We start from the raw sequence: 24146 nt of genomic DNA on the forward strand, positions 1-24146 counted from the left end.
TAAGCTATTCTGTGCCTTAAGACAAGTTAAGTTAGAACAAGTTCAATAAAACATATTTATTGTATTTCTACATGCAGAAGAGAATAGCCAAACCAAAAAGAAACAAAGACAACACAATGTAACATTCATAACACTGTACACAATGGAATACGCACATGTGAGTGGGGCTAGTGCCATCCAGTGGTCGCTGGTTGTTTTGGCTCAATTGCGTGTGCAGCACAAGCTGTGTGTGTGGATTGGGCAAGGCTAAAAGGGCAGAACGAAAGTCTCAAAATCCAAATAAATCAAATAGAATCAACTTAGAACTGGTCCACAAATGCACATTTTAATAACTACATGCACAAATTATGATATTTTAATACAAACTATAACATTTGTATTTACAAATATGTCTCTATTTGAACAAAATGTTGGACATTAATGTAATTCTTAACTTTGCAGACACCAGTTGAAAAGCATTTGTTTCAGTGTAGTGACGCACATTTGCAAATTTTTAAAATCATGTACACATTAATGAATTGCACTGGGTTCGTTGGTAGTTGTGTGTGGGGGGGGGCAAACGTCAATTAACTAAATGTCAATTAATGCACGCGTGTCAACCGATCCACATATGCATGGATTCCTTTTTGCATGAGCAATTTATCGTATATTAATGCAGAACAGAACAATTTTATTCGCAAACATATCTGTATTTGTACAAATCGCTGCACAATCATTAAATCCTGAATTCCACAGACTCAAATCGAAAGGTATTTGTTTGTGGTTGTAAGATACATGTATAAAATTTATGCAGTACATGGATAATTGTGCGTGCAGCTATTAATCATTTTGAGTATTAATCATTTTGAGTCTAATTTCATCCCATAGAGGGGCGTGCTCTTTCTGCCGGGCAAGCTAACACCACAGTGCTCTACAGGGAATACATCCTGAGCCTGCGCTCAGCTGCCGGTTCTGCGGACCCAGTGTGTGACATCCCTGTGAAATTGCAGAGAACTACCTGCGGTATTGTACAGCAGAGCTATAGTGGATTTTAGTCCTCCTCACCCAGTCTATGGTGAGGAGGACTAAAAGGAAAAGGGGTAAGCGTGGAAGAGTTAAGAGCAGGTTGAAAGCGTATCACAGACTTACCCCGCTGCCCAATATTATACTGAGTAACGTGTGTTCCCTCTGACACAAGATGGATGAGTTGCAAGGGAATGTAGCCTTCCTTCACGAGTACAGAAACTCGCAGATGGTGGTGCTAACAGAAACATGGTTAGATGACTCGGTCACTGATAACTATCTATGGCTAAGTGGATACTCTGGTCCTATATGGTTGGACAGAGATAAAGAGGCTACAGGGGAAAAGGCATGGTGGTGGTGGTGTTTGTGTGTACATTAAGGAGAGCTGGTCCAACAATGTGATTGTGTGGGACAAAATATGCTCTTCCGGAATTTAATTGCTTGTTCTTTCCGCTCGCCCTTTTTATCTATCATGTGAGTTTCCCCAACTTTACTTGCTTGTTGTGTATATTCATCCTCGAGCAAAATTGGACATAGCCTCAGATGTGCTGATAAAAACTTTGAACAAACTAGACTCCAAATTTCCAGACTCTCCTAAAATTAATTTATTTTAACATTAATTTAAATAAATTAATATATAAAAATAAAATAAAATATTTTTTTTGTGTTGCGTCAATTATACCCACTAAAAGTTTTACTGTGTTTCCAAACAACAAACCGTGGGTAACAAAAGAGCTTAAAATATTCCTAATATGAAGAAAAGAGTATTTTTATCAGGGTCCAATGAGGAGAAAAGAATGATCAATAAGGAGGTTAAAAGAACAATCAGGTGTGCTAAACTAAATTACAAAAACAAAATAGAAAATAAATTTGTTCAAGGTGATATGAGGGCTGTCTGGGATGGGATTAATATCATGGCGGATGTTAGTATACCAAAGCAAGGAATGGTGGGAAATAAGGACGTTGATGGTAATTTATTGGTCAATGACCTGAATTAGTTTTTTACAAGTTTTGAGAAGCATGATACAAGTGCTGTTCCTGTTGATTTTAAACAAAAATTTAGCCCTTCTGCAACTTTAAATTTGCATCTTTCTAATGTAATGAAGCAACTGAAAGCTACACCTGTTAACAAAGTGCCTGGTCCAGACAACATCTGTGGGAGAAAACAAACACTGTGCAGAGCAGCTCAGTGTTGTGTTTCACTCACTGTTTCAGGCATCCTTGGATCAAGCTGTAGTTCCTTGCTTATTGAAAATGTCTAACATAATACATATTCCTAAATGAGAGAAGTCACATTTTTTTAACAATTTTTGGCCCATTGCATTAACTTCTTTAGCTATGAAAGACATAGAGAGGGAAGTTAAGTCACAGCTTATCACAGTTACGGGTAATAAGTTAGATTCTTTACAGTGTGCATATTGCACTAAAAGAGGTGTGGATGATGCTAAGCTTTTCCTCCTAAATACCATACATCAACATTTAGAGAATGGAGGCACATTTGCTAAAATACTGTTTGTTGATTTTGTTGATTTTTCCTCTGCAGTGTAGTTAAATATGCTGATGACAGTTTGTCTATCTTTGTTAACAAGTGTAGAATGTGATGACAGTAATGATCACAATGAGTTCTCTGAATGGTGCAAAGAAGCTGAACTACAACTGAATATTACTACAATTGATTTAGGAAAAATGCATCAAAAGTGAAACCTGTGTATTTTTATGGAAACTAAGTTGAAAGGGTTCATGAGTACAATTATCTTGGGACTATTTTTGATACTACTATAAAGTTCCAGCAGAACATAGAGGCCATTATTAAGAAAGCAAATCAAAGAATGTACACTCTTAGGAAATTGAACTCTTTCTGTGTACGAAAAAAAATAATAATAAAAAATAAAAAAAAACCTTACCTGAGAACTTTTTATACTACTTTTATTGAGAGTAACTTGAGATTTCCTTTTTTATGCTGTACTCTTTACTCTCCCTTAGGAATAAGAATCATTTGCAGACCTTAGTTAAGACTTGCTCAAAAATTATTGGTCTGCCTTTGCGGAGTCTAGCAGAATTCTACAATCAACAAATGTTAAGGAAAACTCTGAGATGACTCTCACCCCTTGAAGGTTTACTTTAAAGAATTGCCCTCTGGAAGAAGATTCAGAAGCATTAAATGTTCATCTAATAGATATAAATTCACTTTTTGTTCCAGAGGCTATAAGGTTTTTTTCTTTTTTTCCCCATATTGTTATGTATGGAATTTATTATGAAGCATGTTGGGTTGTGTTTTTACTTATTTATCTCTTTGTTTTGCCTAGGTGATACCTTATGTTTGTATTAAGTTGTTATATGATGCTGCTACCCAACTTTAATTGCCCCTTGTGGGATTAATAAAGTTGTTAACTTAAAATGAACATAGTGTTGCACTGTATGTTCATAAAATTACATCACAAGCTTAAATTTGATGATCACACTAAACATTTTTATTTATTTGATCAAAAAACATTTACCTCAGTATCTCAAGCTGACAGTTTGGACTCTTCAGTCCATCAGAAAGCAGCTTCAATCCTGAATCCTGCAGGTCATTGTTACTCAGATCCAGCTCTCTCAGATGGGAGTTTGATGATTGTAAAGCTAAAGACAAACTCTCACAAAATTGAGCAGTGAGATTACATATGGAAAGTCTGAAAAAGAGAAAAACAAAGTAATTGGATACAAAATAATTATTAGTGTTGTTATTATTAGTTATTGATGCAGTTGTTATTTATTGTAGTTGTTGCGTCCTGCTGTTCTTATTTTTTTTTTTTCTCTTATCGCTTCAGATGTTTGTTCTATTCGAACGTAAGTGCCCTGCGAAGTGGACATCACAGGATATTCCTCCATGATTCCAGCTCAAAGCGAATGTATATGTTCCATTAAAAGTGCATAGAAGTGTGAGACATGAATTGAAATTGTATTTATTTACAAAGGTATATGATGTCACACTTTTCCGTGTATGAAGACATTATGCAGCGCAAATCCATGAATAAATGTTCCGAAGTGAAGTAAACTTCAACAGATTTCCCCTGCTCAGGGAGTAGGGAGCAATGAACACTGTGTAGGGACCATGTCAATGGAAACACAGTTCATGCATGGAGCTGATTATCTGAATCAGGTGTTTTAACAAAGAGAGACATACAAAATGTGCAGAGCAGGGGGGCGCGATGACTGGAATTGAGAACCACTGAATTAATGTAATACAAAAAAATAAATCAAGTATATCAAACTCTAACCTCAGTATCTGCAGCTGACAGTTTGGACTCCTCAGTCCATCAAGCAGCTTCACTCCTGAATCCTTCAGGTCACTGTTACTCAGGTCCAGGTCTCTCAGGACAGAGTTTGAGGATTGTAAAGCTGAAGTCAAACTCTCACAGAACTGATAAGTGTGATTACACCCATATACCCTGCATGGAGAACAAAACTGTCAGCGATTTTAATGTGTCTATCTGGTAGGGTTTATGATCTGAAGCACGGATGACTTGTAAACAACCTTTTACTGTAGTGAAACAGTTGAAGGAAAAGTAAGGTTTTAGCTATAAGAAAGAATTTAAGGCTATAAAATTTTAAATGGCTTCCTTTAGATTCATTTAAATGTATGTTTCAGTAATTCAGCTCTTCATAAAACACGTCTCATGGTGAGGCTGGCAGGGAAGAGTGGATTAGTTAACCCTCTGGGGCCCAAGGGTGTTTTGGGGGCCTAGATAAGTTTTGACATGCCCTGATATTTGTGTTTTTTTCAGTTGCTTATAAACATATAAATGGCTTAAGTCTAATAACACTGTAATCAGCACAAACTGGGCTTCAATAATAAGTGAGCAGCATGTATGTACATGATTGTGTTTTTGAGAAAGCGACGTTTATGCTTAGTTAGTGAAAAACGAAAATTTTGAAGTCACTAAAATAAGACAATAAAACACCTAGAAGACATTTGTTGACAAGACTTTTGAGAACAGATTTTGAAGCCTAGAGTTTTTGCTTCAAAATGATGTGAATATCATCTTGATTACTCGCTCACAGAAAACAATATATTGATAAAAAAAAATTTAAGACACTTTTTTCTGTAGGAAAGGTATATGCGAGAAGGCGTCAACTATCATGCATAATGCTGTGATTCACACCTGAGAATACAAAGGCCTGCATAATGAGCTGCATAATGAGCCTTTCAGCCAGGTGTGTGACTGAGAGAGAAGAGTTACAAGAAAGACTCTGAGGATAATTTTTTTTTTAAACTACATTAACATTATTGTGATGGTCACTGATACTAGTACTAATTTATAGAAAAAAAAAACACAATTACCACATAGCACACATATTATCAGTGATATTTACAGCTTACTTGATACATTTACACCTCAGAGGATCCCGGGTATAACACATTCAAAATACTTATACCAGAGTAGATATTTATGAACAGAAGCTTAGTTACATTCATAAACACAAGCATGCTTTGTAGGCCTATACAATATATATAGTTATAAACATATGTGGCTATATTCGTGAACAGAGAATAGCCTATCTCAGTAAAGTTTTGTCTAACCATTCTTACTAACATTAGGCTAGCAACCAATATATATATATATATATATATATATATATATATATATATATATATATATATATATATATTTATATATCTTATTCCTGTTTATGTTATATAACATAAAAAAAAACATCCTGGCATGGTGAGACATTTAGATGCTGTGAATGAAACTTTAGAATGTTTCACTTGATTATACATTTAGTTAGGAATTATAGTTTGAAAAAAGTCTAACTAGTAAATGTGTTCAGGTTATGTAGAAACTAATACAAGTAGGATACTAAAAAATAATCCGCTGCATCAATAATCCAAAGGTAATCCAAAACTTCTTGAGGTGAATTCTTTCTTATTTGTAAAAGCAAGTCTTTTCTGAGTGGTCGTATTGGATATAATGAAGGGAGACGTGAAAGACTGGACATCACGTTGGTTTCATATGGATTACATTATCTCTCATGTATCTGTGTTGAGTATTTGCTGAGTTACAGTTCATTTTAATGACGCGTTTCTAAATGAAGATCACCACAGACCAAGGCTGCAGACAGCACACCCTGTGTCACGGTTCATGAATTAGCTGTCTCTCTCTCGGCTTGTTTGGTGTGCAGGTGTGTGTCTGTGGGCGTGGTCTCTGATCACGCCTGATTAACAGCACCACCTGCTTCTCATTGTATGTGGATTATTTAGGTGCAGTAACTGGTGTCTCATGTTGTCAGATCGTTGTGGTTCTTCCCTGTGTTCCGTTCTGTTCCCCTGGCTGTGTTTGGATCATGGATTCCCCCTTGTTCTTCGTCGTATCGTCCTGCACTCAGCACCGGAATCACGAGCACCTGCACTAGGATTTACAGCACCGGATCACTGAGGATCTTCACTGGTTGTCTACCGAGGTCCCTGCGTCACCCACCATCAGAGCTTGAGATCGTCACCCCTCCCCTCCGGTGTTTGGACGCCATTGTTGTCTTTGTCTGACCTTCTGCATATGTCAATAAATAACTTTGCATTTGCATCCTGCCTAGGTGTCGTGATACCCTGTTTGTTTTCTTTATTTTATACATGCACAAAGTTTTGTTGTTATTATGTGTGTATACAAATAAAATTAGACCCTTTACAGATTCAATTGATGTATAGCTCTTATCTGTACGATCAAAACTGAAAGTGTAATTTAAGTTCTTTTTGGTGTTATCAGGAGAAGATGTCTCAAAACGCATATTAGCGTTAGTCGGCTCCAGAGGGTTAAACAAACTAATTAGTTACCAAAGAAACAAATGAGATCATACTTAAGGAAACAAAGGACACAGAAAAATAAACACAGTAAACTAGAACTCAGAAAGGAAGGAAAGAACTTCAATATAAGAGTCCCAGAACAGAATCAGAACATTAAGCTGACAACACCAAATCAGGGCAGTTTACCAATATTTTAGGTAGAAGTTTCCTTAACTCGTGATACAATTTAGAACAATAAAATAGATAAAACATGAGTACATCACAGTAAACACCCTGGGGTCCTATCATACACCCGGCGCAATGCGGCACCAGGTGCAATGCAAGTGTTTTTTTTTTTGTTTTTTTTTGCTAGTTTCAGCCCAACGCAGTTATCATTTTCACATCCTGCGCCATGTTGTTTAAATAGCAAATGCATTTGTGCCCATTTGTATTTTCATGGGCGTGCTGGTCTGAAAACGAGGTGTGTTTAGGCACATTGTTGGTGCATTGCTATTTTTGATTTGGGTGAATTTGTGTGTGCCATTGACCAAATTAAACCTGGTTTAAAGTCAATGCTGCAATACTGTTTCTTTTTTTTTTTTTTTTAATTAAAGAGCACGTTAGTAATATGCGCCTATAGGTGGGTGAATAACGCAGATACACTCTACTTATTACACACATAGGGATGCGCAGCAGCACACACGTCAAATTTTAAAAATGAAAGGATTACAATGTTGTTGTTAAATGTTGTTAATGGTGTTAAATGACCACAGCTCAGATTACATAATGGCCCTCATTTACGAAACAAATATATGACAGAGAACTGGATGTATGGTCATTTCCACACAAAACTTGGCATTTATCAATATTAATGAGTGGTGACTTCAATCGTTTTCTTTATTTAACAAAAACAAAATGTTTTATTTTTATTGTCAGGGTACCCAAATACAAGTAGACCCTTCACCATTTCAAATTATGTTTACTCTTATCTGTACAACTAAAAATGACAGAGTATTTTGGATTTGTGCTGAATGAGAAAGACCCAATGGTGTTTTAGTTTCATTATATAAATTTGTTTTGGCTAGATGTTTATATGGCTTTGTTTATAATGCATGCCAACATAATCCTTTAATGCTATAATTTAGCTGCTTACATTATTCATTCTTGTTCTACTCTGAATATCGTCATAAATGGAAATAAAATCCCTGGTTATATGTTTATAGTGTTTATAATGTTTGTAAATGTTTCGGTTTATTTACCGGTATTTTACATGCGCTATATTATTATCTGAATTTAACTTATAGTATGTGATTTGTCTTTTTTTTCTCTCAAAAATGCAGTTGACTGGTATGTGTAGCATATTTCTATGAATTACTTTTTTAATTGTTTAACTGATGGTATTAATTGGTCAAAATTGAAGGTGGGGTAAGCGATTTTTAAAAAATACTTTAGAAAACTGATTCAGGCCGACTAGCAAAACAAACTTGTAGCCAATCAGCAGTAAGGGGCATGTCTAATCATGATGTGGAGGAGAGAGCGTTTAGTGCACAGGACTGACATTAGCAAACTGAGTGACAGAAAGATAGAGATGGCTGATAAAAAAAAACAAAAAAACAAAAGAGAAAACCGTCTACAGTAGGTAGACAACCAGAACGGGTAATACTGCTGTGTGTACCGCCGCCACAGGGCTGAGACATTAACTGCAAGTCAGTTGCATGTTAAAATCATTCGTGAAACTACCGCCAGGTGGCGCAAAGGGATGGATTGCGAACTGAATGTAATTGTAAAATGTTGGTTTGTTACAGTTTTTCTCAGTCGCTTTGGTGCATTTCTTAGATCCAAAGTGCAATTCTTGATACTACTTGTACAAATTCCAAATCATCTAGTCACTTGCTCACATCATTAAAGCAATTTCTTATTCCTTTGAACAAATTGCAATTGCTTTTGTACATATTGCAATTGATAATGTACAAGTGTCAGCTTTTTTCCACATTTTCAATTGCTCATGTCATGTTGATCAAAATATAGTAAATGGTTCTCTGTTGAATAGTCTTACCCCTCAAAATATCTAGGCATTAGTTCCTTGCATAAGCCATTACATGCAAAATTGTTGAACTATTTGTCATAAACTGTCAAGCATAGTTTTACACATTTCTATTAGACCTTTTGTACAAAAACGTGAATTGATGAATCGTGCAGGTGAAATTGACCTTCATTCAAGGAATGTAAAGTGTTAGTTCAACCAACAATCAACCAGTTGTCTAAATTGCTCAAAGGTGCATCTCATGAACAATCAATTGGGAAGCATATATAGACAGACCACAACCCAGAGTTGCAATTTTCCAATAATGGATGGACCAGGAAACAAACAGGGTCAACAGCCAAGAGGAGGAAAGAAGAGGAGCAAGGATACGTGGTGGAAGGCAAAACAGAGGAAGAGGCAGAAGAGGACATAGGCGCATATCTGATGACATAAGGGCCACTATTGTAGACCATGTTGTCAATCATGGCCTTACTATGGCTAAGCTGAATATTGGGGGATCAACCGTGTCCTCAATAGTTCAAATGTTTCGAAGAGAGAACAGGTATGTCCACCAATGTACAATGCACTGTTACTGTATATAAGCAGTATGCTGTATGCTTCCTATAATGCTTCATATTGCAGTAGTCCACTTGTATTTTACAGCATACAGAAATATACTCTATACAGATACATACTGCACCTTACATGCACCCACCTGTATGTTTTATAGTAAAATGTGTTCGCATAATTTTTGTCTATGTGAAAGTGTGCGATGCATCACTGCATTTGTCCCCACATAGGACTGCAAGATTACCTCAAACCGGTGGCAGAGGACGCCTTTTCACACCTCAACAGGAGGAGGCTATTTGCACCATGGTCCGAGCAAACAATGCTATGAGACTCAGGAAATACAAAGGACCATTATAGAAGACAGCAATGTCTTTGAAAACATACATAAGGTTAGCATCGCAACCATCGACAGGGTGCTGCATAGAAACCAGATGAGTATGAAACCGCTGTACCGTGTACCATTCCAAAGGAATGAGGACAAAGTTAAGGAGCTATGGTACCAGTATGTACAGGTAAAACATACATCTATGTAAGTACTTTAAAGCAACATTTTATAGTGATACATAGTACAGTAAGCATAAACTGCACACATTTCTATTGCTGTGGAAGGAACATGCAATATATGTAAATTTATGTCACTCTTCCTTACCAAAACAAATTCAACTGTGTGTTCTGGGATAAAGCGTATAATGGGTTGGAATCAAGTGAACCCTCTCAAAACTTTGTATACATGGATGAGGCTTCAACCTGACCAAATGCAGAAGGTGGGCTTGGAATGTCATCGATCACAGAGCTACTGTGGATTTGCCAGGCCAAAGGGAAGGAAATATCACCATGTGTGCTACTATTTCGGAGCATGGCGTCCTAACCCATATCCCCCTTATAGGGCCATACAACACCCAGCATCTACTCTGAGAAGGGTCTGGCTGCAGACTTGCATTCTCAGACTTGCATTCTCAGACTTGCAGTCTCAGACACTTGCGCTTTCGCTAGTGACATCCGTCTTTTTTATTTTGTTCTATTTATTGATTACTTTTTGTTTGAATCTCTCATCATTTTACAACAGTAGCCAGGTGATGAAGACAAGAAAAAAGAAAAAAGAATTACGAAGTCAATTGCACTCTCGGCTACCTGCGACGTCACTTGCAATCGACACAAATCGTATGTGTTTCCAATGGAGACAAGACGCTGTGGTGATTAAACGATTAAAACTAATTTAGTACCGTAACGTACAGGGTCCTGCAAGAAAAAAGACAAGACCTGCAAATCCGCGGCCACATAACAGCAGAATATGAACCGCAATGCACAAAGTCTCTCGTTAAGCGTTTCATTTCCTCCCGTAGAAAATCATTATAAATAAAACGCATAACTTTAATGGACGAAGACAAAGAAATAAAAAAGCTGTAGACAGTTATTCTATATGGAAAAACTCTTAACGCGAAACTTTGCATGTTGCATTTATTCTGGGCTCACCTGGTTGCCTGTACATATTGTTTATGTATATTTTAATAATGTAGAGGAGCATATTGAGTTTCTTCTTTATCTTCTTAGTCTATTATTATGCCACATTATGCCATGGTTTTGCGCCTGTTTTGCCATGTTTTATACATTATTCGTTATATTAATAAACTATATTGAATTTGATATTTGAATAGCATCTTAATACATTAATAAGCCATATTAAGTGTTTATGTTTTCAACGGGAGGAAAACGCTTAATGAGAGACTTTGCGCATTGCATTCATATTCTGCTGTTTTGTGGCCACGGATTTTGCGGGGTTTTTTTTTTTTTCTTGCAGGACCCCTGTATGTGATGTTACTAATTTAGTTTTAATCTTTTTAATCACCACAGCGTCTTGTCTCCATTGGCAACATGCACGATTTGTGTTGGTTGCAAGTGACGTCGCAGGTAGCTGAGATTTATAGTGGTTGTTGTTAGTGAATTGGAATTTAGTTTCTTTTTTCTTGTCTTCAACACCTGGCTGCTGTTGTAAAATGTTGAGAGATTCAAACAAAAAAATAATAGAACAAAATATAAAATAAAGACTGCAAGTAATGTCACTACCGGAAGTGCAAGTGTCTGAGAGTGCAAGTCTGAGAGTGCAAGTCTGAGAATGCAAGTCTGAGAGTGCAAGTGCAAGTCTGCAGCCAGACCCTTTTGTCTACTCTACTTTTTAGAGACTCTCTACAGGGCTCTCATCCCTGATGATGAGAGGGGTCTGTTTATAGAGCATTTGCCAAAGTATGTGGTCATTTGTGATAATGTGAGTTTCCATCGATCAAACATCATAAAGGCAATGGTTTGTGACCCACCCGAGGATGCCACATAGAATTCCTCCCCACTTTATTCTCACCATTCCTTAACCCAATTGAGGAGTTTCTTTTTTCAGCATGGAGGTGGAAGGTGTACGATCGTCAGCCACACACACAGATGACCCTGCTGGCTGCAATGGATGCAGCATGTGAGGACATCACAGTAGACGCCTGCAGAGGATGGATAAGGCATTCCAAAAGATTATTTCCATGTTGCATTGGAAGGGAAAATATCCGGTGTGATGTGGATGAGAATATGTGTGGGCCGACAGACAGGAACGTCTGGATGTGTAGAGACAGCACTAGAACAGTGCTGCGGGCAAAGTTGTGCCTTAGGGGTGTTTCCTGTGTTTCTTTCTAATTTAGTTTTTATTTTCCTTAGTGCCCCTTGTCTTTTTCTTACTGTAAATTATTTTATTGTTTTCTTTCATAAAGTAGCACTAGTAAAAGCTGTGAAAAACAAAATCTCTTTTGTCTCTTTCAATCAATAACCCACATACAGTAATATATAAACGGTTCTGTTGAAATTGATATATGCCATAGAAGTGCAGCCTTGTGCATTTTCAATACAGTATCTGTCATCCAAGCTGAGCCTAAGTTTACATCTGGTAATACTGTCAAAGTACACAGTTACATTGACAACATGCCTAAACATTTTGACGAGCTTGTTCGTGAACAATGACTCAATGACTTATCATTTCTGATGGCACTGACATGATCGTTGGCATGAATATTTACTTTTGAGAGATGTACTAAGGATTTTTAGTGACTGACTAGCTTTAGAAACATATCTATTGTATATTGCAGTTTGTACAAATTGTTCTGAGAAACGCATTTATTATTTTGCACATTTTTAGGGATGATGTGAAAAAACGCACCAAAGCGACTGAGAGAAGAACTGTAATGGAGATGAAAGGAGGAAGTAAAACAACAATAACATTATAATATAACATTGTAACATCCTTAAAAATCATTAGAAAATTTACAGTGAGTTAATTTCAAAACGTGGGACAGTCTTAGGCTCATTTCAGTCCATTCTTGGTAAAAAAAAAAAAAAAAAAGAAAAAAAAAAAACTTATATATTGTTTGTTTTTGTTGTATTTACAATGCACAAACCAGAAGCAAGAATATCTGCAGAGAAGGGTTGGCCATTCTCAAAACATAAAATATCAATTTTATTTAAATTTTCGTTTTTGTGTTTCAGAGGAAAAATCAGTGTCAAGGTATCTCTCCATTACAGACCATTTTGAAAGCAGAATTTATGCAAACGCATATAAAGTGCTTTAAAAACTTTAACAGAGATGTCTAGAGGGTATATAATAGGTCTGCCCCCACATAAGATTTTTACTAGTCGTTCATTTGTGATTATTCAACTAACCACAGGTTTATATTAAATTAACATCTATAATCCATAATGAGCCTTAATATATTCCGCGCTCAAGTACACGCATTAAGTTTGCCACAAGACACAGGCAGAAGTAGCCTAATAATTGTGAAAAAGGAGACATTTTAATTATTTATTAATAAACAAATGTTTTCTTGTTGGCTGCAAGATGAAATTTACAGTGCTGACTCTCTCCACATGGACAAGCCTTTAAAGAGAAATGCAACCTTCACAGATTACAAACTGCTTTCGTTTTGAATCTATTCGTTTAAAAGTAGACATTTCAAGCTTTCTGTAGATATATTTCTCATGTATGTGAGACACCCCAATTTTAAGTTAATTCATTATCAGGAAAAAATAAAGTAATCGAGAGTAATAATTTTCGCACAAACACTTGAATATGAAAAATAATTCACATTTTGCATATGCATTACAAAGTAAATCATCTTTACATGCAATTATCCAAAATAAAACCAAATAAGATTTGTAATGAAGATAAAATATGTAGACAAATAAGAATAAATGCTGCGCGTCGCACTCAGCATCATGCGCGCCGTGCAAATCATTCACTCTGATATTTTACACACCTGCATTTAAATGTGGCTGCAATTTATTTATTTTATTTTTTACTTTACTTAAATTATATGAAAGAAAGTAAAGAAGGCTCCCTTTAAAATCACTGAAGTTGTCAATTAATGAAGCTCTTTTTTACATCGTGTGCATTTTGTTGATTATAATGAGAGAACTTGAGTTTCATACGTGAAGACCTTTTATTAATCAGTCCATTCTTTAGAGTTTTCAATGATTAAGGTAAATCGTGCAGGTTTAATTTTATTTGTTTCTTGTTTTAAATTAGGCCTAAATAATGGGTGCGAAATTATACAGTGCCTCAGGTTTTTTACTGAAAAAAGGAAAATCATTTATAAAACACGCAACAATTTCTTAATCAGTGTACAGACAGATATGTATTTCCCAAGAAGTTATCTGTCAAAATAAAGGACAGGTAACGAATAACAAAGTAGTGCATAACAAAAATGCATGCTGTTTTATTTAAGGAATTTTAAAATATAAATTAAAATATAGGCCTAATATGTGAGAATATTGACATTTTGCATATAAATCCATGTAGCCTAAAATAGACCACTTTTAATGCTTCGATGCAAAGTAAACCACAATTTCTTTAGAATAATACAACACATAATTCATATTATATAAATAATACTGCACACCTATTAAATGTATCAAATCAAAAATATGGTGTAATACTGTGCAGCTAGAGAAAATATAAGCACAGACTCACAGGCTTGACATTTATCCTGCTTGAATTGCACATAACTTCACAAGTACCAAACTTTCATCTGTGAATATCAAATATTTTAATTACAGTGTTTTTCTTTCATTTTCCCCGACTGCAGCTGTCAAATGTAAAACATCAGCTAGGCAAAGCTGACGGCTATTTGCGAAAATGTGCTTTGATGCGCTTGTTTGATAACTTGTGGTTAAAGCGCCACTCAGAGGTCAGAAGCTGTGAATGCACTTTGCAGACGCGGTTGGCGGCGGCGGCGGCGGCGGCAGTGGCTATCTATCTATCTATCTATCTATCTATCTATCTATCTATCTATCTATCTATCTATCTCTGTCTGTCTATCTCTGTCTGTCTATCTATGTCTGTCTGTCTGTTTATCTATCTATCTATCTGTCTGTCTGTCTGTCTGTCTGTCTATCTATGGTCCTTGACTGGGATGGAAATATAGAGACAAGACCTCTTGGAACTTTAAATGAATAACCCTGCTTTATATAAATATGCTTTAAAAGTATTTGAAAAGAAACTCAATATATTTTTGTTTACTTTTTACAGTTTTGTTATGTTCTGCAATTGTTTAATGTACAAAATGGTTAATAACCTTGCACCTTCAACCTTGAAAGAATTTGTTTCTTCATGAACTGAAAATATAAGACAAACAAGAGCTTTGTCAAGAAGAGATTGTGCAGGACAGTTTAGAGTTACTGATAGTGGTCATTCAGCTTTTTCTGTTAGATGTTAATAATTGGAATAATATACCAATTAATATTAGACAGTGTCCTATCTTAGAACAGTTTAAGCTACATTTGAAAATATGGTTAAAGATGAGTCAGGTGTGTGATCCTTGAATATTCTTATCTCTTGAAATGTTTACATAACTTTGGGAATCGTAAATGTTTTATATTTTTTTATTGTAGGGTGATGTTTTGTATATATTTATAGGGGGAATATTTTGTAGTAACTTTTTGGTTTCTAAGTGTGAGAATAATACTTCTCATCTGCTTTTAAAATTTGGGGGAATCTATTGTATGTGGTACTACATTGATGTTTTTGTTACATAATGTGTTTTGATACTCTGGTGCTCAGGGACAGCAGATGAAATCTAGCTCTGTAGCTAATTCTGGGGCAGTCTTTGACTGCCCTCCACATAACAAACGGTCTTGGCCCGAATGTGGCCTTAGGCTGGCACTGCTGGCCTCCTGTCGGCAATGGCATGTACCCTTTCAGCCAGAGCTGGGCCATGTGTGGCGATAATGGCACAGTGTGGATCACGGCAAACAATATGAGGGCTGAATGTTGGTGGGAGAAATGTGGACCAAATCAGGCTTGTGACCTGACAGCATATTATGTGACCCATGGTCAACAAGATATAAATTATTGCATGATAAATGTTGATTTATCACAGAAAGTTCAGTGAAGTGTAGTATTGTTTAAACTTAATCTTTGAAATGGCAAGTCAAAACAGAATGAGTTATTTCAAAATTAAGCAAATTAGTAAACTGCATTAAACTGCACTTAATTATAAATTATTATTCTCAGTACAAATAATCTTAGAATCCCTACAGAGAGAGGGAGAGAGGGAGAGAGAAAAAGAGAAAGAGAGAGAGAGAGATAATTTAACCATTATCATGCAATATTTATTTATCGTTTAGCATGGTGCACATAAGTTTATTAATATGCTGTCATGCACAAGCATTCAATAAAATGATAATACAAGTATTTTAATTTTATCCAAATCTTCAGTATCCATGTGATGCTTTGTGTGAGGAACAGATCCAAATATAAATTCAGTGATATTTCTCTCCTTTCACTGTAGCTATAGTAATAGTTTCAAAATGTACCATTTCAGGAAGTTTTACAACATGTTTTACAGCAGTGATATTAAACGCTCATTGGCTCTCACTGGTTTCGTCACAGATTGTGACATGTTAAATTTCCGGTGATGTGTGTTTGAATGAGAAATGTGTGCCTTTACAGAGAGGATCGGGATAGTATTTTCAGCATTTAACAATTTGAATTATGCTCTGGTCCTCACACTAAACTATTATGTTCTGCCTGAGAGAACTGCGTCTGCAGTGTGTCATCATTTGGACTACCGTGGTACTGCTTTTTATATTTCTGTCTATAAATAAATTATTGTGATTAGCTTTACACTTGTCTGTCTGTTACGTTTCTACTGTATACTGTATAAATGTTTAGTGTACTTTGTAAATATTGTACATTTCAGCATCTCTCCAACTATGCAAAACGTTTTTGTACTAGTAATGTTACATGTTGTGTAATAATACCTACGATACGTTACATATAAGATAGATTTGGTTGATTTGTTCTTTATAAAAAATAAAAGCTATTTAATGCAATACATTTTTTATTGTACAGCTACATGATTTGTGGATTTTAATGATGATTTTCTATTCCGTTAAATGTACTTTATTTGTATACTTTGTGTTTAAATTACCAAAACATTTCACAAAATTATGGCAATTACTGTAAAAGAAATACACAATGCAGTAATATAAAATATGAATATTCTGTATTGGGTCGGGGACAAGGCTCAGGTGTGGCTCAGTTTTGGGGCTTCTGATTTACTTATGGTTGAGAATACCAATGCTAAATCCTATTCAGGCCCAATGCAGGGCCACTTATGGGCTATTAAAGGGATTGTTCACTCAAAAATATAAATTTGATGTTTATCTGATTACCCCCAGGGCATCCAAGATGTAGGTGACTTTGTTTCTTCAGTAAAACACAAATGATGATTTTTAACTCCAATGGCAATGGTAACAAAATCTACGAGAGTAAAAAAACACATGCACAGACAAATCCAAATTAAACCCTGCAGCTCATGATGATACATTGATGAGTAAAGACACAAAACGATCGGTCTGTGCAAGAAACTTTAAGAAACAGTATTTATTTAGAACTCTTGTGAACGCGCATTCACAGCAGCAGGTGCATGAGGCATCTTCTTCTTCATTGACACTCTATCTACAATCTCAATTAGGAGTGTCAATGGTCCACTTGAGAGATAGGTGGCGATAATGCACGTATAAGTCTGCGATCCGCCATAAAGCTAGAAGAAGAAGAAGAAGATGCCTCACGCGCCTGCTGCTGTGAACGCGCTTTCACAAGAGTTCTAACAGTCCTGACATTGCGTGAATAAGAGGTAAAAAAAAAAAAAAAAAAAGGATATAAATACTGTTCAGTTTCTTGCACAGACCGATCGTTTTGTGTCTTTACACATCAATGTATCATCATGAGCCACAGGGTTTAATTTGGATTTATCTGTGCATGTTTTTTTTTTTTACTCTCATAGATTTTGTTGCCATGCATTATATGACTGACAGACTGCAATGGTTGGAGTTAAAAATCATCATTTGTGTTCTACTGAAGAAACAAAGCAGATAAACATAAAATTTTCATTTTTGGGTAAACTATCCCTTTAATTGGCTGAGACTCAGGCCAGTTATGGCCCATGTGTGGCCCTTGTCTTTAATCCAAATCTGGGCCACTCCAGGGCCGTCATTCTTTGCAGTATGTGGGCCAAGGGAAAAGGGTTTGTGTGGACCAGAGCTGGGCCATAAAAAATGTTATGTGGGCCATCGTCCCTTTTAAATAAAGAATGAATGAAATCTATTAATTAATTAGAAAAGGAATATGAAAATTGAAATACTATTCATACAGACAATAAAACATTAATTTAAACAGAGGACAATGAGTCCAAATCTATTTGCTTTGAGTTTTGATCCCCTCATATTCAATCCTTCATCTTCATCTTCCACACTGAGCTCTACAATCATCAGCTCTCACACAGACACACAAAAACCTCCTCAGCTGCTTTAGTAAGAGTATCCCACACACCTCTCCTGCTCATGGCCATAAATGTGATTCTCTGAGATTTAACCAATTGTGTTGCTTTGGTAAGAAAGCACATGCTAGAATCATAAATATGATCATGTTTTGACAGTGGAGTGATTGTTTTCAGTGTTACTTACCGAACTGACCTGGATTCTTTAACCACAGGTAACAGATTCTGAAGAACTTCATCTGCTGTATGTTGTGCTCCAATAAACTGTTTCAGATCAAACACATCCATCTTCTGCTCTGATGTCAGCAACACATAAACCAGAGCTGACCACTGTGAAGAGGATAGTTTAGCTTTTCTTATTTTTCCAGATTTTAGATAATCTTGGATCTCCTGCATCAGTGAATCATCACCCAGTTCATTCAGACAGTGAAACAGATTGATGGATTTCTCTGTAGAGTGATTCTCCACGATCTTCTGTTTGATGTACTTAAATGTATTCTTTATGCTGTAGGAGCAGCTTCCTGTCTGTGTCAGTAGTTTTCTTAAGAGAGTCTGATTGGACTCTATTGAGAGACCCAGAAGAAAACGCAGGAAAAGATCCAGATGTCCATTCTTACTCTGTAAAGCCTCATTCACAGCTCTCTGATGAAGCTCAGATAGTGGATTATATTTCTTCTGGTTAAGAAGACTTTGTTTGGTTTGGCCACACACATAGATGTTCTCAATTGTAAAGGAGAGGTGCACATATAGAGCTGCTAGATGTTCCTGAATGCTCAGATGAACAAAGCAGAAGACTTTCCCCTGATACAAGCCCAACTCCTCTCTGAAAATCTGAGTGCACAATCCTGAGTACACTGATGCTTCTGTCACATCAATGCCACACTCTCTCAGGTCTTCCTCATAGAAGATAAGGTTTTCCTTTCACAAGCTGCTGGAAAGCCAGTTTCCCCATTTTGAGGATCATGTCTTTATCTGTCACGTTCTTCTCATAGTCCTTCTGATGTTTGATGTTGGTCTGAAGGATCAGGAAGTGTGTGTACATTTGAGTGAGAGTCTTGGGAATCTCTCCACTCTCTGCACGACTCAACAACTTCTCCAGAACAGCGGCTGAGATACAGCAGAACACTGGGATGTGGCACATGATGTAGAGGCTCCTTGATGACTTCAGGTGTGAGATGATCCTGTCGGCCATACTCCGATCACTGATTCTCTTCCTGAAGTATTCCTCCTTCTGTGGCTCATTGAAACCTCGTACCTCTGTCACTCGATGGACGCACCCAGAGGGGATGAGATCAGCTGCTGCTGGTCTGGAGGTGATCCAGATGAGAGCAGAGGGGAACAGATTCCCCACAATGAGGTTCAACAGCAGCACGTCCACTGAGGCTGATTCAGATATATTACACAGTTTCACTTCACTCTTAAAGTTCAGAGACAGGCGACACTCATCCAGACCATCAAAGATGAATAACACTTTATATTCATCACTGGATATTTTCATTTCTTTAGTTCCAGGGAAAAAGATATGAAGAAGATCTGAAAGACTGAATGTTTTGTCCTTCATCAAGTTGATTTCTCTGAAAGGAAGTGGAAATATGAGCTGGATGTCCTGATTCTCTTTCCCTTCAGCCCAGTCCAGGATGAACTTCTGAACAGAGACTGTTTTTCCAATGCCAGCGACTAACTTTGTCAGAACAGTTCTGATGGCTTTGTCTTGTCCCAGGTAAAGCTCTAAAGATGTTGCTGCATTTGATGGCTGTGTCCTCTGTTGCTGCTCTCCTGGATTGTGTCTCAATCTGTCTCACCTCATGCTCATTACTGATCTCTCCACTCTCACTCTCTGTGATGTAGAGCTCTGTGTAGATCTCATTCAGCAGTGTTGGGTTGGTTTCCCTGCATTACTTTTCCCTCATACAGACACGCAAACTTCTTCAGCAGATTTGATCTAAATGTGTTGAGGACTTCATGTCTGTAAAATAAAAAGTTAGTAAGCACAATGCTTATATATTCTGTATCATATCTTCAATATCATATCTCTTTCAGAAATGTTATACCTGAGATCAGGCTGTGAATCTCCACTCTTAAACTTCATTGGCTCAATCATAGACCTGTCACTCTTCACGGACACACAGCTGGACTCTGCTTCTGATCTCTTCTGATGAACTGAACTAAAGAGTTCATTATTTAAATGACTGTATGCAACAAATCAACTATTCGTTTATCATTATTAAATTCACTTTAACACCATGTCCTAACTACACGTGTCACGACAAGATTCCAGCGTATTAGTTTATCAATTTTTTTTTCCGTACAAGATGGGTGATGAAAGAATCACTCAAAAATCACAGCCATTCAGAAGTGCACTGCACTCCCAACGAAATGGACAATTTTATAATCAAATTCATAAATATTACAACTTTTTAACATTATTAAAACTACATACAGATTGACTGATACCATCTTTGTTATGTGTATAGTGATGTAGAGATGTCGGGGCGTGGTAGAACGAGCCATTTTAGGAGGGTGTGGTTGACCCTTAACTTTTATAAAGAATATCTCTTTAGATTTGAGTTTTTATTCTTTGCAGTTTTACAGATCTTCTTTATGCACCAAGAGCTTGTAACACTCCAAAGAGAAAGGGAAAATTGAAATTGCATCATATGACCCCTTTAAAGGGCACTTTATAGTAATTTCATATACGGTTTATAAAAAACTGTGAACTTAATTGTGATAATATATGTCCATATTAAATGTCATTTTATAATAATATTTTTATACAAACATTATACCTTTTTTATGGATGTGTTTTTCCAGATTTTATGTACTGTGTTTGTATCCATAGACCAGTCACTCTCTTCATAGACACACAGCCGGACTCTGCTTCTGATCTCTTCTGATGAACTGAACTAAAATAGCGAGAGAGAAAGTTCATTATTTAAATTAATGTATGCAACAAATCAACTATAAGTTTATCATTATCAAATTCACTTTAAATGGGTCATATGATGCTGCTAAAAAGAACATTATTTGGTGCATTTGGTGTAATGTAATGTGTTTATGTGGTTTAAGGTTAAAAAAAAAAAAAACGTTATTTTTCCATATAATCCCATAATTACTTTCTTTTAGCAGTTCAGTCAACGTACTGTTTAGTAGTAACTGAATAACTCAGGATATTGGTTTATTTCGCATCAGAGGGAGTGTAAGGCACATTTATAAACCAAATAACTTAAGTTGTTTGTGGATAAGTGTGTACTAGAGACGCAAACCGTTTCAAATGATTCAGATAGATTTGGTGAACTGGTTCGACCGGTTCACTAAGAAGATCTAGTTCAATAGAAAGATTTGTTCGCAATCCGGACATCACTAGATGAGACAAAACCAATAAAACCCATTACAAACAAGGCATTTGTTGCATCCAGTGGGGACATAATTACTGATTATAATGACTTATATTGTCTTTTTACGCGTTGCATTGCGTATCACGCTGCTTAATCAAAAAATCATGTCTGCATTTGGGATCTGAGAAACAACATACATCAAGCCTACTCTACTTCTCAAAACTTGCTTTTGAATCATCAGTGGCAAATTATTTAAATATAAAAAACGTACCTACAGGCTGTGAGTCAGAAGCGCCAGACTGTCCTTGCAAAGTTTAAACTGCCCAACTTTATAGAGACAGCCGTTGTGCCACAGACACATTGCAGGCCACTGGTTCAGGAAACAGTCCTCATCCTCCATAAAATGCACAGAACACATCGGAATATTTGGGTTGGACTGTTCTGGATCAGTGTTGAAATAGAACTTAACCAATGATTTCTAGTCATGTCCTCTTTTGGAAGGCCAATCAAAGTTTCACTTCAACGAAACCCACAGCGACTCCACAACATGGCACCTGCGGCAACAGAGAGACGTTACGCCTTCTTTCTTTGCGTGAACATTTGGGCGGCATTATGCAAATCTTCCCACATAGTGACTTAGAGATGTGGGGGCGTGGTAGGTCGAGATGTTTTAGGAGGGTGTGGTTGACCCGTAACTTTTATTAAGAATATCTCTTTGGATTTGAGTTTTTATTCTTTGCAATTTTACAGATCTTCTTTATGCACCAAGAGCTTGTAACACTCCAAAGAGAAAGGACAAATTGAAATTGCATCATATGACCCCTTTAAAGAGCACTTTATAGTCATTTCATATACTGTTTATAAAAAAACTGTGAACTTAATTGTGATAATATATGTCCATATTAAATGTCATTTTATAATAATATTTTTATACGAACATTATACCTGAGACCAGGCTGTGTATCTCCACTGTTAAACTTCATTGGTGGATCCATAGACCAGTCACTCTTCATAGACACACAGCCGGACTCTGCTTCTGATCTCTTCTGATGAACTGAACTAAAATAGCGAGAGAGAAAGTTCATTATTTAAATTAATGTATGCAACAAATCAACTATAAGTTTATCATTATCAAATTCACTTTAAATGGGTCATATGATGCTGCTAAAAAGAACATTATTTGGTGAATTTGGTGTAATGTAATGTGTTTATGTGGTTTAAGGTTAAAAAAAAAAACATTATTTTTCCATATAATCCCATAATTACTTTCTTTTAGCAGTTCAGTCAATGTACTGTTAGGTGTAACTGAATAATTCGGGATATTGGTTTATTTCGCGTCAGAGGGAGTGTAAGGCACATTTATAAACCAAATAACTTAAGTTATTTGTGGAGTAGTGCGTACTAGAGATGCAAACCGTTTTAAATGATTCAGATAGATTTGGGGAACTTGTTAGACCGGTTCACTAAGAAGATCCAGTTCAATAGAAAAATTTGTTCGCAATCCGGACATCACTAGACGAGACAAAACCAATAAAACCCATTACAAACAAGGCATTTGTTGCATCCAGTGGGGACATAATTACTGATTATAATGACTTATATTGTCTTTTTATGCGTTGCATTGCATATCGCGCTGCATAAACATAAAATCATGTCTGCATTTGTGATCTGAGAAACAACAAAAATCAAGCCTACTCTACTGCTCAAAACTCGCTTTTGAATCATCAGTGGCAAATTATTTAAATATAAAAAAACGTACCTACAGGCTGTGAGTCAGAAGCGCCAGACTGTCCTTGCAGTTTAAACTGCCTAACTTTATAGAAACAGCCGTTGTGCCACAGACGCATTGCAGCCCACTGGTTTAGGAAACAGTCCTCATCCTCCATAAAATGCACAGCACACATCAGAATATTGGGTTGGACTGTTCTGGAACAGTGTTGAAATACAACTTAACCACTGATTTCTAGTCATGTCCTCTTTTGGAAGGCCAATCAAAGTTTCACTTCAACGAAACACACAGCAACTCCACAACATGGCAGCTGCGGCAACAGAGAGACGTTATGCCTTCTTTATTTGCGTGAACATTTGGGCGGCATTATGCAAATCTTCCCACTTAGTGACTTAGAGATGTGGGGCCGTGGTAGGTCGAGACGTTTTAGGAGGGTGTGGTTGTCCCCTAACTTTTAGAAAGAATATCTCTTTGGATTTGAGTTTTTATTCTTTGCAATTTTACAGATCTTCTTTATGCACCAAGAGCTTGTAACACTCCAAAGATAAAGGACAAATTGAAATCGCATCATATGACCCCTTTATATCATTTTATAATAATATTTTTATACGAACATTATACCTGAGACCAGGCTGTGTATCTCCACTGTTAAACTTCATTGGTGGATCCATAGACCAGTCACTTTTCATAGACACACAGCTGGACTCTGCTTCTGGTCTCTTCTGATGAACTGAACTAAAATAGACAGAGAGAAAATTCATTATCTAAATTACTGTATGCAACAAATCAACTACAAGTTTATCATTATCAAATTCACTTTAAAGGGGTCATATGATGCTGCCAAAAAAAACATTATTTTGTGTATTTGGTGTAATGTAATGTGTTTATGTGGTTTAAGTTTAAAAAAAAAAATTGTTTC

The 24146-nt window shown here is 36.4% G+C and overlaps 1 protein-coding gene and 1 pseudogene across 1 annotated transcript; both read right to left on the reverse strand.

Annotated features, from left to right (window-relative positions):
* Positions 1 to 2785: 2785 nt before the first annotated feature.
* LOC122140337 (NACHT, LRR and PYD domains-containing protein 12-like) lies at positions 2786 to 19033 on the reverse strand (the record flags this gene model as incomplete). The annotated part of the gene is made up of 3 exons (XM_042743479.1): positions 2786 to 3674; positions 4263 to 4433; positions 18351 to 19033. Coding segments are annotated over 3 exons (1032 nt in total), but the record flags the coding sequence as incomplete, so codon positions are not given.
* Positions 19034 to 19083: 50 nt separating this feature from the next.
* LOC122140333 lies at positions 19084 to 23936 on the reverse strand (annotated as a pseudogene).
* Positions 23937 to 24146: the final 210 nt, after the last annotated feature.

This window comes from Cyprinus carpio, chromosome A4 (assembly GCF_018340385.1).
Source record: "Cyprinus carpio isolate SPL01 chromosome A4, ASM1834038v1, whole genome shotgun sequence".
NCBI lineage: Eukaryota > Metazoa > Chordata > Actinopteri > Cypriniformes > Cyprinidae > Cyprinus > Cyprinus carpio.